We start from the raw sequence: 15,494 nt of genomic DNA on the forward strand, positions 1-15,494 counted from the left end.
TATTCCCATGTTTTAAATAAACTATGAACAATAGTATGTACATTAGTTTAAAGCTGTCGAGCTGTCGAGGTGTTCGTGAATAAACAGACCATCAAAGCTTTAGTTACTGACAATTTAGTTGAATTCCATTCAATACAATGTTATTTATATAGCACCAAATCACAACAACAAGGTGCTTATCCGTGTGTTCTGCAAATGATTTACATACTTGATGAATATAAACAGACATCACTGCAAACTGGGACATGCTCCAGTCTTAATTTATAACAATGTTGGTAAAATAATTAAATATCCATTAAAAATTTTACATATTCTCATTTCAGTTACAACCTTTAAAGCTGATAGAAATTCTACACAGTGACCATCTGTTTACTCAATGCATCTTCATCTGCTTTCTAACAAAAAAGTTTATATTCTGACAAATATATTTGAAAGAAAAATCACTTTTTCTTTCAAATAATTAATTTAGTCAAGCTTCTAAATGAATTAGAAGCTTGACTGTTTCTGCCATATATTGTGTTCTGTCACTGTTGTGAGGTTGGTTCAAGACCTAATATGGTTTAACCATTTCTGGTCCAAGTATTTTGAAGTGTTCCTACCCTGAGGCTGGTATCGAGGGTTGAGCACAGCAGGCAGACAGAACCTCAGACCATCATCAGCCTGCACAGACAGCTCAGCCACGTACTCCAACCTAATGGAGGCGCTCTCTCCTGGAGGCAGACTGCCCACACTCAGAGAGAATATATCTGGACTCTGATCACTCTCCTCCAATAGGAAGGCCTGCTGACCCGAGCTCAGGGCATCATCATACTCCTCACGAGCCTGAAGGACAGGTGACACATGTCAGTGACATTCACTGTGTTTATTTTTATTTTAAATCTTACTTATAATCAGATTATATTTACTGTCCAGCTCACCTTCTGTTTCTCCTTCACCTCAGCTACAATCTGTGTCTGTCCGATCTTAGCACTGAAATGACAGACAGCAGCATCTCCAGGCAGAGGGAAGACAAAAACAGCCTCTAATGGTTTGTCCTCCTTATTCTTGTAGTTCAGGGTGGAGACCACTGTAGCCACATGGTCCCTCACCTCCAGCTCCACCTCAATGCTCTTCAGAGGAACTGACAGAAACATAATCACGTTATACATAAACCATATATGTTTTACAAATGGTTGTTTCACACATGTTGGATCTATATTTGTAATTTCTTTGAAATTCAGAAGAAGGAATGGGATAATATTGTTAACCTCTGTTTCATACTTTGTGGATTTTTGTATTAAGTCTGTCAAGTCATTGGAATATGTATATGATAGTGAGCATGTTGGGGATTAGGCTGAGGCCATTGAAACTGTCAAGCAAAGACTCATACCCTTGAAGAGGTATACCAGAGAAATAGAAGGCAGGAAAATAAACCAGCTGTTCTCCACAGAACCATCAAAGGTGTGCTCTCAGTGGCAGCTGAACAAAATGAGAACTGCCCCACCAAGGCCAGATACAGAGCAATACTGGAAGAGGATCTGGGAGAAGGAAGCAACTCATAACGGTAATGCTCAGTAACTACAGACCAAGGCAACCTCCCTGAACAGGATCTTAAAAAAGCTTAAAAACTGACTGTACTCAATGAGCGTCTCTCAGCACAAATAAACCAGCTGCTAATGGATGAGAGACACCCAGAATGGCTAGCTGAAGACCAGACAGTCCTGATCCCCACCAATCAACAGGAATGTGGCAAACAACACTAGAGGTCAACTTCAACCAACTGCACAAGTCGCCATCAAGTGTGGGATTTACCAAGAATATGCTCTGTCCCCACTGCTGTTCTGCATAGGTCTGAACCCCCCCAGTGAGATCATTAAAAAGACTGGCTACAGATTCATACTATGGAATGGTCCAATCATCAGCCATCTCCTCTACATGGATAACATGAACCAGGAATGAGAAAGACATCGTTTCACTGGATACCTTAGGCAGCAGAAACCTGAGAAAGAAGAGGAGCAAAGAGAAGAACCATCATGGAAGGACAGGCCTCTGCACGGTATGTACGACCAACAGGTAGAAGTAGCTGACATCCAGAAATCCTACCAGTGGCTTGACAAAGCTGGACTGAAAGAGAACACAGAGGCACGAATCATGGCAGCACAGGAACAAGTTCTAAGTACAAGATCCATGAAAGCAGGTGTCTATCACACCAGTCATGACCCCAGGTGCAGGCTGTGTAAATATGCCCCTGAAAAAATCCAGCACATAACAGTATGGTGCAAATTGCTAGCAGGTAAGGCGTACATGGAACGCCATAACAAAGTGGCCGGCACAGTATACAGAAACATCTGTGCAGAGTGTGGCCTGGAAGTCCTGAGGTCAAAATGGGAGATGCCCACTAGGATGGTTGAGAATGACTGAGCCAAGATCCTGTGGGTTTTCCAGACACAGACAGAATGATGGCTAACCAACAGGACATAGTAGTGGTGGACAAGCACAAGACAGACATAGTTATAGATGTAGCTATACTGACTGACAGCAACATCAGGAAGAAGGAACACAAGAAGCTGGTAAAGTACCAAGGGCTCAGAGAAGAGCTTGAGAAGATGTGGAGGATGAAGGCAACAGTGGTCCCAGTGGTAATTGGAGCACACAATGCAGTGATCCCCAAGCTGGGCGAGTGGTTCCAGCAGATCCCAGAAAACAACATCTGTCCAGAAGTGTCCAGTCCTAGGAACTGCAAAGATATTGCACAGGACCCTCAGGCTCCCAGGCCTCTGGTAGAGGACCCAAGGTTGAAGGATAAAGACTGTCCACAGGGCAAGTGTGGAATTAGTAAATATGCAGAGAAAACAGAAGACTTTATTTTCCATCAGTACCTGGTTCCTTCTGGAGAGTTAGCAGACCACAGCGGTTTATCATCGTATCTGTGAAACAGAAACATTTAAGGACTGTGAAATAAAATTTATAGCGGCTGTACATTCCAGGCATTCCTTAGCTATGTAGATATTATAAAAATATTTCCAGATTAATCTGGTCATATAATGTTGTAGTTATGATTAAATCAATGAATATAACAAACTCTGATGAGCTGACTTGCAGTAGTGTAATTGTTTTTATAGCTAATGCTCGAGAGTTAAAATGTTCACCTAGTTTTCCTCTGACAAGGCTAATAACCAAAGGCAGCAGGATCTCTCGTCAACATCCAAGTTAGGACTAACCATTACTTCCATTCTCTAGTTATCTTTTTCTTGTGATCAGCCTTACTGACTTTAAAAACAGCACAAACTGTTCGTTGCAGCTATACAGACTTTTTAGGTAATCAAAATATATCAGTACACATTATTTATGTTGCGTTCATGACAAACTCATTTAGAGTCATTTTGATTCCATTAGTAAACAAGTGAAATACTCACACAACCAGCCAGTTCGTTTCAAGAATGATCAGGAGCAGCGCAAACTAGCTGCTCAGAACCCTGTAATGCAATGACAGAGTAAGTCACGTGACAACAAAAATAACACTTTGGAAGTGCAGGTTTCACACATCTGAAAAAAGGCGAATCTCGTGTAGTTAGACGTTCACCTGACAAACGCGGTGCGTATTTCTAAGGTAATGGCAACTCGGCCTTTAGTTTTGGTTTGGTTTGGTCTGTGTCGTGCGTTGCTGTGTCTCCAGGAACAGATACGGAGTTCAACACAACACTGCTTTCTTTTCACAAACTGGACAAGAAAAAACATCTAAAACCCTCGCTGGAGATAATAACTACATTCATGATACCTGTTAACTTTTTTTTTAAGTCAGTCTTTCCGCACGAGGGTCTGCGAGCACTCGCGATAGAAAGGGCGTTTAACTAGTCACGAGACGCTTCTTACGCGTACAGCGCAATCCAGTCAGAGACTTTATCAGGTGATGATAATAAAACGGTAATTAAAAATCTATTTTAAAAAAAGTATATCATAGTAAAAAGAGCACCGTTGGAAATAAGAAAACATTTCTTGCTGCAGAAAATTTGCAATGTGACTCACCATTTTAACGCGGAGTGCGCTCTCAGTGCTGCTGTTTACTCCCAACCTGACGTCTCATTAAACATTTAAATCGTCTAAACATAATTTTAATGACTTGACACACGTCTACTAAAATTGAGCCTTCGCTTCTACAAAGATTCGCTTTAATATGGCGACTCTGCGACCAGAAGCATCTGGATTATGTTGTCACGGATTATTATACACGTTGGAAAACGCCACCAGAAAACACGAAAACCAGTTAAGCTGCAGCACCGGGGACTTCTCCGACCCTCTGCTAACTTCAAGTCAGAGGACTTCGTCCCGACGATGAATGGCATCTCTTTGCTCTTGTGACAGAGTGACTGTGCACCCACCCGATTATATGTGACACTTCAGTCGTTCCGTTTTGTGAAACTGCATAGGTTATACTGTGTGTTTTTGACTGTGATCCGAAAACATTTTTTTAAAAAGACAATAATGAATCCGGAAATAAAAACCGATGATGTGACATTAGGAATGAACTAACTCATAAAGAACGGAATGGTTAAGATAAACCTGTGAGATATGAAAGTGTGGCGCTGGAGACCGCTAGTGAAGAATGATGTGCAATAGAAGCTTACTTCAATGGACAGACCAATGACTGTAGAAAACAGACGTGTGTATCCTGACAGGTTTCGTTTTCTTTTTCTTCCTCTTTATACTGTTTAGTGGCGGCTGGCAAACAGCAAAATGGTGCATTATCGCCACCAACTGGTGTGGAGTATCGAGATATAACCGTCTCCTCTCTCCTGTTCCTCCCCGTGCTTCTCTTTTTTTTTAAATTTCCCTTTGTATTTTATAAAACCATCTCCCTTTCCTCTCTTCCTCCCATTGCTTTTGCCACCTTTCTTTTATTTTGTGCCATATTCTACTCTTGATTGCTGTCCTACTAACACTGATTTCCATATCCATAATGGTCTCTTTGTAGCTTCCTTTGCTGTTCTGTCTGCCATAATCATTTCCCTTAACTCTATGATGCGCTGGTACCCATATGAGGGTGACCATAATCCCCATCATAGTAATTCTATATAATGTTTGCTGAATCTCTATCAGAATGTGAGGTCTGCAATCTGCGTGACTGTCTTGCAAACTAACGAATGATGAACTTGAGTCTGAGCATATCACTGATCTTAGTGGTCTTGCATCGTCAGTCCACTGGACAGCCAACAGTATTGAAACTACTTCTCCCATGTACACTGATGAAACATCACTGATTCCTTTTCTTACTTATGAATATATATACCAAAAATAAAAATACAATAACAGTGAACAATGCAGAACACCAACATCAAAAATATAATAAAGTCAATAGGCAATAAAAAAAAGAGAATTAATTTTTACTGTATATATCTTTCATTAATCAGCATAAATACCCCTCTAAACATTTAGTTGGCTCACAGATGTAGAAATTGTTCAAAAGAAAATTCCAATAAATTCTGATTATGTAGCACTCATAACAGGGTATATAATACAACAGCGAATTGAAGGCAGTATGGTGTAATTAGATCTGCTTCTGTTGACTAGCCCTGAAGGTTAAGCCACTTTGAAAACAAGATGTAAAAATCAAAAGTGGCTTTATTGCTGAAGTTAGATAAAAAAAAAATACAACAACCACACAGTCTATGCAGAAACCACAAACTCACGAGCGAGGCTCGTTTGGCTTGTAAGAAAGAACATTGAAAATATCTGGCTATTATCTTTCATGGTCTTTGAGCTATTCGTGTTCAAACATTGCTGCAGATGTGAATGTGCAAAGAAATAGTGTGTGTGTGTGTGTGTGTGTGTGCGCGCGCGCGCGTTTATTGAAAACTAAAGTTTCACTGCAAACATTGCAGATGTTCAAACTTTACTATAAAAATTTTTTCACAGTATTTCTTCTTGTAACATAGTGACTGTGCACCCACCCAATACTATGTGACACTTTATCCTAGGACATGGCAAACATTAGCTCAATCCATTAGCTCCATTTATTAAAACTTTACTGAAAAGATTCTGTGCTTTTGGCCTGCAGGGCCAGAAAGATTATCTGGTCAGTTTTACTGCAGGTCCCTGTTCTTGTAACAGTGTTTACACTATGAATCACAGACTGACTGTGCTAGTTCCTTGTAGATGAGGACCTGGGCAATTGGGTATATTGCCTGTACTATGCAATATGGCTCAAGTGCTAAAATGTTAATGTGCATACCTTTTATTATTGAACATACACAATTTTTCCCAAACATTTAGTAGTCTGTCAGATTATAGAAATATATATATTTATTGAGTTGCATTAGATTTCATAGCATTTCTATCTAAACATTAAGCAGACAGATAAACCTGATTACAAAATATGACAAAACCTGTAAATAAAACATTCACTCCACTGTTTTCAGCTTTCTTCAGAGTTTTCAAAAGTATTTGCAACTTAGAAGGGGAAAAAGCAAAATATTATGTTCACATAATCATTCAATTTGCTGCTCTGGTAAATGAATAGTTAGGCACACAGGCGACACTGCAGCACACCTGATATGACATGCATTGCACTCTTTCCTATTGTAAGCCATGATCCCCACAGCTTTAGTGATGGGCCCACTGGCTCTTTCTTACCTAACCACACCTAGCCACTAACACTGCTGGTGCCATTTTCCCCTAAATAATAAAAATGCTATCTTTTGTAATTGCTGACTTGAGCCAGGCCCTGTGGGTTGGCTATGTATATTTTTTCCTTTGCTTCAGATAAAATAAACAAACACTGGTTGTTCCATCATCCCACTGATCAATTAGCATATATCGGCTCAATGCTAGCATTTTGTGGATAAAAAGGAAAAATCTGTAAGAGAAACAAAATGTCATCGATATTATTTAATTTCAATGTGACCATATAAACAGCGCTATAAGATAAAATTAGGACTTTGTCTAGAAGTAGGTATAAAAAGTTAACTTTGATTTGGGACTGTAACACAAGCATTTTGAATTAGAACCTTTTTCAGAAGAACAACATGAAGTGGAATGTATAAAAACAAGTAAAAAGTAACAAATTATGAACAACATCACCATATGGTGATGGAAAACAGGAATAAAAAGATACAATTTAAATGAGTTGCCATAATAACTGCTTGTTTTTTGAAATGATTCTGATTACATAACAATTACAATAGGGTAAATAGCACAATAATGAATTAAAAGCCATATGGCACGATTTGCCAATCCTGAAGGTGAATCCATTTCGAGAAAACCTAGAGTCCCAGAGCTTCTTTCTTTATGCTGCAACCCAACAGGACATTTCCAGATTCCACACACTCTGACACACATGGCGCTAAAATGAAAACGTAAGTTATTATACAAACAAGGAGAGGGATGATTTTTTTTTTTTTTTTTTTGTGGTTTCAAACAGTGTTTAAAAGAATACTTTATTTGATATTATCATTGTTTCTACCATTTTGAGCATGGATCCATGAGGCAGCCTTCATAGCCAGAAACTCCCACTCATCCTTTGCATCCACCTTGAAAGCATGAAGCCAGACCAGAGCCAGAATGGTGGCCCACACGTCACTGTTGGCCTAATTCATCAAATTAACACATGAAAATCATGATCTCACTTTCTACAACTTTGCTAACATAAAGTAAAATAAGGCACTGAAATGTGTTCAGTAGAAGTTGACTGATGAGAAAACACTTTCTGCAGTGCAGCTCCGTGGATACTTAGGAGAGTCATTACAACCAATATTTTATCCTCTAATATATACAGATTTGTTTTCATGCAGCAAGGCAGGGGCTACATTTAGTTTACTTCTTTTTGTTATGTTTGTTATATTGTACTGCCATGTTTTTAATTGCGTCCTATGTTTTTTTGTTCAAATTAGCCAATCAATTTTTTTTTTAAATCTCATATTATCATTTTGTGTTATTACTTAAATTGACAGCCAGTGTTAACTTTGACAGAAAATGTTGATTTAGTTTTAGTTTTAGTCAGTCGTTTTACTAAACATTTATTTTTATTTATAATTTAGCCGTCTAAATTCAGATTTGGTCAGCTAAATATTATAAGATTATAGTAGATATAGTTTATTCAGCTGATTAAAATCTAATGTAAAGTGTAAAGCTTTGATGTGTTTTTGCTGGTAAGAGATGCTCCAAATGGTTTGCAAAGCATCTTATTTTCTTTGATATCACATGCAAAATCTGTCCAGGTCTTCTTTTCCTTCCGAGTTTTTAACTTTTACCATGTTTTGATGATAAACAGGGAGCATGGGAGTTTCCCCCTGCTTGTCGGTGGCAGATCAAATTGTGGGTGTCTAACTAATCTAACAAGGAGATCCCTTCTGATTTCATCACTTCCAAATTCGCCTCACCTTCCTACACAACTTAATAAGTTCTGATTGGATCTCTTCTCTCTAGAAAATCTCGTTTTTATTCATCAGTGAAACTGTCAATACATTTCAAGTTTTTGTCTTCCTGCGTTCGTTTTTATTGTGTTTTGTTTTTCCCTCACAAAGGTTATTGATGAAAATTATGACAAAAATGATTAGTCAGCAAAATTCGGCCCACCGTTCTGGGTTTGATCTTTTCCACCTGCTCACTGGTCTTTCCCAGTGCAGTAGCCAGATCTGGATCAAGCAGCCAGGAACCAGACGCCTGCTGGAGGGAGACTAAGTGCATGAAAGGGTCTCTGGGTTGTTGCTTGGGCAACGCAACTGGAAAATCAAAGATTAAACAAAAACCAGACCTCAATATGGTGATAGATAAGAAAATGCAATTCTACATGACAGAGGAAAGCAAAAATGTAATAAACAGGGTACATAAGGCTTCCACACAGCAAATTAAGAGTTTTAAACAGAAACTGAAGAAAGACTAAAACTGGAAAGAAAAAAAAGATAGCTTTATTTTTTTCAATGTGTATACCACAAATAGATTGATATTTTTAATGTTTTTATCAAACAATAGCTTCTGAATGTAAACGGCAAGTAGATTTGAGATGACGCACACACATACTGTGGATCATATAATTTCCTCTGTGGGTATTATATGAGCCATATTTATAGAACAAATATTTTTTGGAGCTTACAGTCAGCTTTTTTCGTACCCAACATAGATTTTACTGCAAGGTAGGCATTCATCACCATGATGTTTACATAAAAACCGTATATTTAAAATATTATATTTGAATTTGTTCAAATATTGTTTAAAAATTGGGTCAAGACATTTGCTGAAGAATTTGTCATTAATGGGACTTAAAGGGACTTTCATAGTTTTTACTCTTTTCTACAGAAAAGTTCCAAACTATAAAGTGACACATTAACACCTCCTACTGCCCACGTGTACACATATGATCTAAATCCTCTCTAAATCCCACAAAGACATGGCAGCTGGAAATACAAGTTTCAGATTTGAAATCACAGTTTTAACACAATCTTAAATTTGACATAACAATTTAACATTTAAAATATGACTAAATAAGAAAATGACTTTCACACAGGTGGAATCACGGAAGATGAACTCGGTATTAAAATGTAGATAAAAATGAGACATTTCAAATCCTTTAACTTGTTTTGACCAGTTACCCATCCCACATTTCATTTTAGAACTTTAGATAGCTTGTCTTAAACTTCCATTCAGCTTGTACTTACAGTCATGCAGGGAACGATCGCAAAAACTATCTGCTGTGAAGTCAAGATGAAAAACATGGGGTGAGCAATTTCATAAAAAGTTACTGACTAATGACTTTTTCACATTGTTTGGTGATACAGAAAAATCATTAAAATACTATAAATATTATCTAAAATGTAGATCATCTTCATCTTTTTTCAGGTTTTTATTAAGAAATAAAAACAATTACTGGATTGTGATTTTACTGCGCAGATGTGTGGTGTTCTGCCATTCACTCTTTACTTACCCCCACACCATAGATTACCTGTCTTCATTTCAACTATGAAATCAAGATGAAAAACATGGAGTCAGCAATTTCATCATAGTTAATGAAAAAGAACAAATAAAGTACAGACATTATATACAGCCCAATACAATGACTATGATAGCAAATACTGCTGATGCTGTCCATAGAGCATTTCATATTTAAAATTTTCAAGTTAAACAGAGTAAAACAGAAAACATTTATTTTTAGAAATGCACTGATGTGCAGATGTGTGTTACACTGACATTCAGCGTTTACTTACACATATCTGGTATTGCACACATTGCCCTGGAGGAGCCAACTAGGATGTTAAAAAATGAGATTAAAATATTTTATAAGAATTTTTTCAAAGGGCGTTTTTCATGTCATTGATTTAAACACTGATTAAATGTATGGGATCTTCATGTGGTCAGTCCGGATGCTTGCTCACCTACCTCCATGGTCCCTGCAGTATTTACAAAGCTTGATCACCATGCTTGATTTGTCAGATTGTTTAATTTTCATTGTTCTTCTGTGTTTAGTTTCTTCCTATCAGTATTTTTGATTCTGTAACAAACCCTTTGAAGAAAACAAGCCACATTTTGCTTTAACTGGCATGTTTTTGGATTCTGACTACAGGAACCTCTAAACTGGTTCTAATGTTCTGCTCTAAGTTATCATTGAAGTACTTTTATTCATGTTCATCCGCCTTTGTCTTCAGGTTTTGTGTGACAATTAGTTTTTGCTTTTGTAGTAACAAATGTATAATTCCTCTAATACTCTTCATACTCAAAATAAAACTAAAATCTTCTGATTGCTAATTTTAAAAATACTGCGATATTGCCGTGTCTCTCTGCTCTTAACATTATCACTGCCCTGCTTTCATTCACTCAGCTGCAGGTATACATGTGTTAAATCTCAGGGATGCAGCAAACGTCCACGCACACACGTACCTTCCAATAACTCGCCAATAACTCTGCTTTGTACTTACTTCTTCTTATAGGACGAGCAAGCAATGCTGATTCAAATCTTGGTGTCACTTTAAGATAAAAAAAAAAGATTGAGGGTATGAGGTCCGGATCGGACAGGAAGAAATGCAAAAATTGTTTGTTGTACTTTCATTCAGGTTTTTACTTCTTGCTAATTTCTGATCTTTGGAGATCACTTTGGAAAACAAGCAACTACTACCTAACTGCTTTGTTTTTAAGTTAAGTTTTTTAGGATTTAGAATTAACTCTATTATTCTGCAATTAAAGCAGTCATTACATTCACCTCATTGAAGTTCAGCCATCTTTATCTTCAGAGCTGTGGCTCACAGAGTTTTAGTTTGGGGATTTAAAATAAACTCACTGGGTGTCGGAATATTTCTGCGCACAAGAGGTCCTTGGATCACCCTGCTGTTGTCTTTGTTGACAGCAATGAAGGCAGTGAAAGAACTGCTCACTCCTGATTGGACACTGAGCCGCACCAACTTTTTCTTCACTTCTCCATCTTGCTGTCCTCTACTCTCTCTCTCCTCCAACTCCAGTGAGCGAGTCAGACTCCGAGCCCCCAACCTGTGGACTGCTAATCTGCAGACATGACACAAAAAAACATCTTCTGTTCTAATGTTTATCATTTTACTAGATTAACTTATCAGTAACTTTGTCTATACCACTGCATCCTCTTCAGGGTCCTACAGAGGTGAAGTTTAATCCACCACTTTGGGAAAGAATCACAATGATAACATACCAAGTTTATCTGAAGACAGTAGAGTGATCCAATATATACACGGATACAAACATACATACACTGAAATGCATGCATGCATTCATGAACTTTAGTTAATCAAGTTTAGTTCTTAAACATTATAAAGTGTTTACTGTATAGTGTAGAAAATTGTTTAATGTATAATGTTACCATTTTTATTTTAATGAAATGACGTATCCCCATTCTTATGTTTACTTTTTAGACACTCATCATCAAGCTCAGCAATAATAAGGTTTTAGATGTTAGAGTTAAATTACCCTTTAAATTTTTGGTTAAAACAGCTTCATTTATTCCTGTGTTTTCTGAATCATGAAATTTGAACTACAGGAAATGAAGCCAGTTGGTTTTGGGCAGATAATGGCTGCAACTGGAATATTAAATGAGTAAACGCTATTGTCAGAATATCAAACATAGAAATACACTGTAATTCATCATTGTCTCTAATGATGTATAGATGGAAAAAAAGGATGTGGTAAAACCAGGTCATAAAAATATCAAAGATATGCACAGTAATATGTTTGTGCATCTTAAATAAAGTAAACCAAACCAAAAGGGTGCTGTTGTTATTAAACTTTGTTTTACCCAGTGTCCTCTGCAGGGCTGAGACTGAAGTGCAGCTGGTTCTCAGAGGGATGACCTGCCAGGCTGTACTTCACCGTCACACAGCCCTCTGCTGCCTCTGAACTCTGACACAGAATCACAGGGTTAGAAGTCACGTTATTTACTGTCATCAAATACCTAAACAACAAAACGAGAAGATGCTGCTCTTACCTGTCCAGTGAGCTGGGCATAAATCAGTGACCTTTGACCCTGGAAAAGTGCAGTGATTGGTGGAGAGAGGACAGTGACAGACACTTCCTTTGGTAAATCCCATGTGACTGAGAAGTCGACCACAGTCGGCTGCAGAGCAAATCGCAGCGACTGCATCACCTGAAAAATGAAAAACTCTCCAAATATACATCCTATACATATAACAAATATGTATCTGCTGCGATGTTTAATGTGACTTCTAATTGTGTTTCATGTCTTACTTTTGCTTGCATCCTGTCAGTCCCTGTGATGAACTGAGCGTGACCTCCTCCTTCCTTTGCCATCCCATTGATGAGAGCAGAGCTGGCTCCTTCCCCAATCCCAAAAGAGAAACACCTGCAATACAGCAGTTTTCTTTAAGTACACAGAGGACATGTATTGTGTAGATATAGTTGTGGGTTTGTGGTTTCACCTGTGGGAATCTGAGTTCTTCTTTACCAGATCTATCACTTCTTTGGTGTTTCCCACCTTTCCATCAGTAAAGACAAACAGCTAGAGAGGAGAGTTGGCACATGAAGACATAACATCAGACCCAGAAACCCACAGCTTGTTCTGAGAGCTGAGTTAGGTTTCTGTCAAAGGAAAATTGTACATAGTGTGATCAGCTACATGAAATGTGCTCTTTTTATGGATCACTAAGCCATCCACATGTCTACGTGACTTTTCACATAAACTCTTGTGTGATAAACTTATTTAGCAACTAACCGCTTCCTGTTTTCTGAGAACAGACTTAGAAAAGAGGAACCTCAGCTCTGAGTTCCCGGAATAACTTTGTTACCTTTGTAAACACACAAGCTTGTATAAATAAAGAACGCAGTAGGTCTAACCCGCCGCAAGGGTCTAAAGAAATAAACACCTGAAATAGGTTGAGTTCGCCGAAAGGAACTAAGTTTAGACTGGTTTCAGAAGTAGCTGAAAGTACTTTGTGACAAATTATAAAAACGCGCGAATGTCTATGTCTATATGTGTTTTGGAAGTAAGTTGATTTTATAGCACAAATAAACTGCTGAACTACTTCCATCTTTGTGTATCCTGCAAAAGCCCACGTACTGGTGACAAAGGGGAAAGGTTGAGTTCCGCCTCATAAAACTGACACCGCTCCATGAATAGCGCGGAGTAGAAGGGCGTGTCAGCCACCACCCCCGAGTCAAGTGTAAAAGAGAAGGCTCTGCAGTTCTGTGACAATGGGGAATCAGCCCACCAAACTCACTGCTGACGAGCAGTGGCTAGAAAAGAAATGTCCAGGCGCCGGACAAATCAGTGCTTGTAGATGGAGAAATCCTAAGAAAACAAAATGTCCCACTTGGGAAGGGAAATGCAGCCCCTCAGCGCTAACACAGCTGAAGGAGGCTCTTTAAAAGAATTAGGAGAGACGAAAGAAAGGAAAGGAAAACGCACGCAAGAATCACAATACTTCCAGGCCTGGAAAGAAGAAGCAGTTAGGTGAGACGAAAACAAAAAGAAAAAACAAGAGAAAAAAGATAAACAGTCAGAAAAACAGAACTTAACTGCCAGTATAGTAAAACCAGAAGACGAGACACTGTGCAGTCCTCGCAATCCTTTTATTAACGTCAGAGTTAGGCAAGCGGTAAGTAAGGTTAAGTTTCAAGGAAGTCTTGAGGAAACTAATCCAAGCCAGTGTGTGTGTGTTACCTGTCTAGGCTGACTGGGAATGCACGGCTGACCGTAAATATGTTTGAGGGGCTCCAGGATCTCTGTTCCTCCAAGATTAGACTGGATCTGCTCAACGCTCTTCAGGGCCTCTTGCATGGTCTGCTGAGTGTACTCCACACTCTTACTGCCATCACACAGACAGCAATACACACGCATGTAACACAAAAGACACAAAAACCTGAAAGGAATAATTTTGTTGGGCTGACAGATCTGAGCCTTACGGGAAGATGTGTTCATATCTGGACCCAAAACCATAGATGTTAAAATAGCATCCCATTGGTAAGCTCTTCAACAGGAGCAGTAGAGTATCCTTAAGAGAACAGGGAAAAGATGGTGAGTCCACTGTGTGAGAGGAACACTATGAAAAATTTTTGACTGTAAGAACAGATACCTTGGCACTGCGGATCCGAGTATTACTCATACTTCCAGATCGACCCATTAAGAACAGAAACTCTCCACATGAAGCCATTGAAGACATCACAGACTGGGAGAACTCAGGGTACAGACTCACCATCACCACTGAATCACCCATCAGAGAGCCTGAAAAATATTAGGGACAGAAAAATAACCAAAAATTGTTTTTGCCGTTTACTCCAACATCTTTAACTACTGAGTTAAAGAAGATGGATAATGATTTTTTTTTTTTAAATTTCAAAACAGCAAATCTCATTTGGACTCACCCGGCTCAGCAGAGGCCTGTCCTGCCTCCACCACAGCGGTGGGCTGGTGGGCGTCTTTGTAATAAATCAGCAGTTCAACATCTCTGTCAAACTTGTGTCCTGCAGCCAGCTTGACCTGCACACCACAGACACATTCATATTTAGTTGTCAGTAATAAGTAACAACCACACACAACAGAAACAGCAGCACTCTACCTACTGTGGCCTGGGTTTGATCAGTGTTGAGGTACTGGAGAGGGTCCAGGGAACAGTTGGACTCTACTTTAGAGATTGGACGAGGAGACGACACTCGGGCAGAGAAAGACAGGCGGTAAAACAAAAGAGAGGCTGGAACAGAAGTTACCTGGACACCTGCACCTTCAAAATCTATACACAAATGACACTGATTATAAATAAGCCCTGTATTCAATTCAATTGTATTTATACAGCACCAACTCATAACAGCAGTTGCCTCAAGGCACTTTATACTGTAAGGCAGACCTACAGTACATAAAAGAAAAAGCTTTGGCAACAGTGGGAAGGAAAAACTCCCTTTTAACAGGAAGAAACATCAAGCAGAACCAGGCTCAGGAAGGGGCGGCCATCTGCCATGACCGGCTGGGGTGAGGGGAATAAGACAGGACAAAAAACTAGCAAAAAGGAAAGTTTTAAGCTTAATCTTAAACGTAGAGACAGTGTCTGTCTCCTAAA

At 38.8% G+C, this 15,494-nt stretch overlaps 2 protein-coding genes across 8 annotated transcripts in view; both read right to left on the bottom strand.

Annotated features, from left to right (window-relative positions):
• LOC146373910 (von Willebrand factor A domain-containing protein 5A-like) overlaps positions 1–4,690 on the bottom strand; it is a 28,318-nt gene extending 23,628 nt beyond the window's left edge. For 5 of the 7 annotated variants that reach the window (XM_084950893.1, XM_084950892.1, XM_084950889.1 and 2 more), the window contains exons 1-5: positions 4,605–4,690; positions 3,396–3,455; positions 2,859–2,906; positions 918–1,120; positions 600–822 (exon numbers count right to left, since the gene is read on the bottom strand). In XM_084950893.1, coding sequence (XP_084807019.1) covers positions 600–822; positions 918–1,120; positions 2,859–2,901 — 469 coding nt within the window. In that variant the 5' untranslated portion in view covers positions 2,902–2,906; positions 3,396–3,455; positions 4,605–4,690. The other 2 variants (XM_084950890.1, XM_084950891.1) reach the window with 2 other exon arrangements.
• A 1,333-nt stretch (positions 4,691–6,023) lies between these two features.
• On the bottom strand, positions 6,024–15,170 carry LOC146373911 (von Willebrand factor A domain-containing protein 5A-like). The gene is made up of 17 exons (XM_084950442.1): positions 15,004–15,170; positions 14,806–14,920; positions 14,517–14,665; positions 14,347–14,435; positions 14,105–14,249; positions 12,864–12,943; positions 12,673–12,787; positions 12,413–12,571; positions 12,224–12,327; positions 11,243–11,463; positions 10,884–10,931; positions 10,176–10,214; positions 9,896–9,928; positions 9,630–9,662; positions 8,551–8,696; positions 7,439–7,562; positions 6,024–7,318 (listed from the first exon to the last, which is right to left on the bottom strand). The coding sequence occupies exons 3-17, from the start codon at positions 14,655–14,657 to the stop codon at positions 7,239–7,241; spliced, it is 1,557 nt and encodes a 518-aa protein (XP_084806568.1). The 5' UTR covers positions 14,658–14,665; positions 14,806–14,920; positions 15,004–15,170; the 3' UTR covers positions 6,024–7,238.
• Between the last annotated feature and the right edge of the window lie 324 nt (positions 15,171–15,494).

The sequence above is a fragment of the Perissodus microlepis genome, chromosome 14, assembly GCF_051167445.1.
Source record: "Perissodus microlepis isolate ML-2025 ecotype Zambia chromosome 14, ASM5116744v1, whole genome shotgun sequence".
NCBI classification, from domain to species: domain Eukaryota; kingdom Metazoa; phylum Chordata; class Actinopteri; order Cichliformes; family Cichlidae; genus Perissodus; species Perissodus microlepis.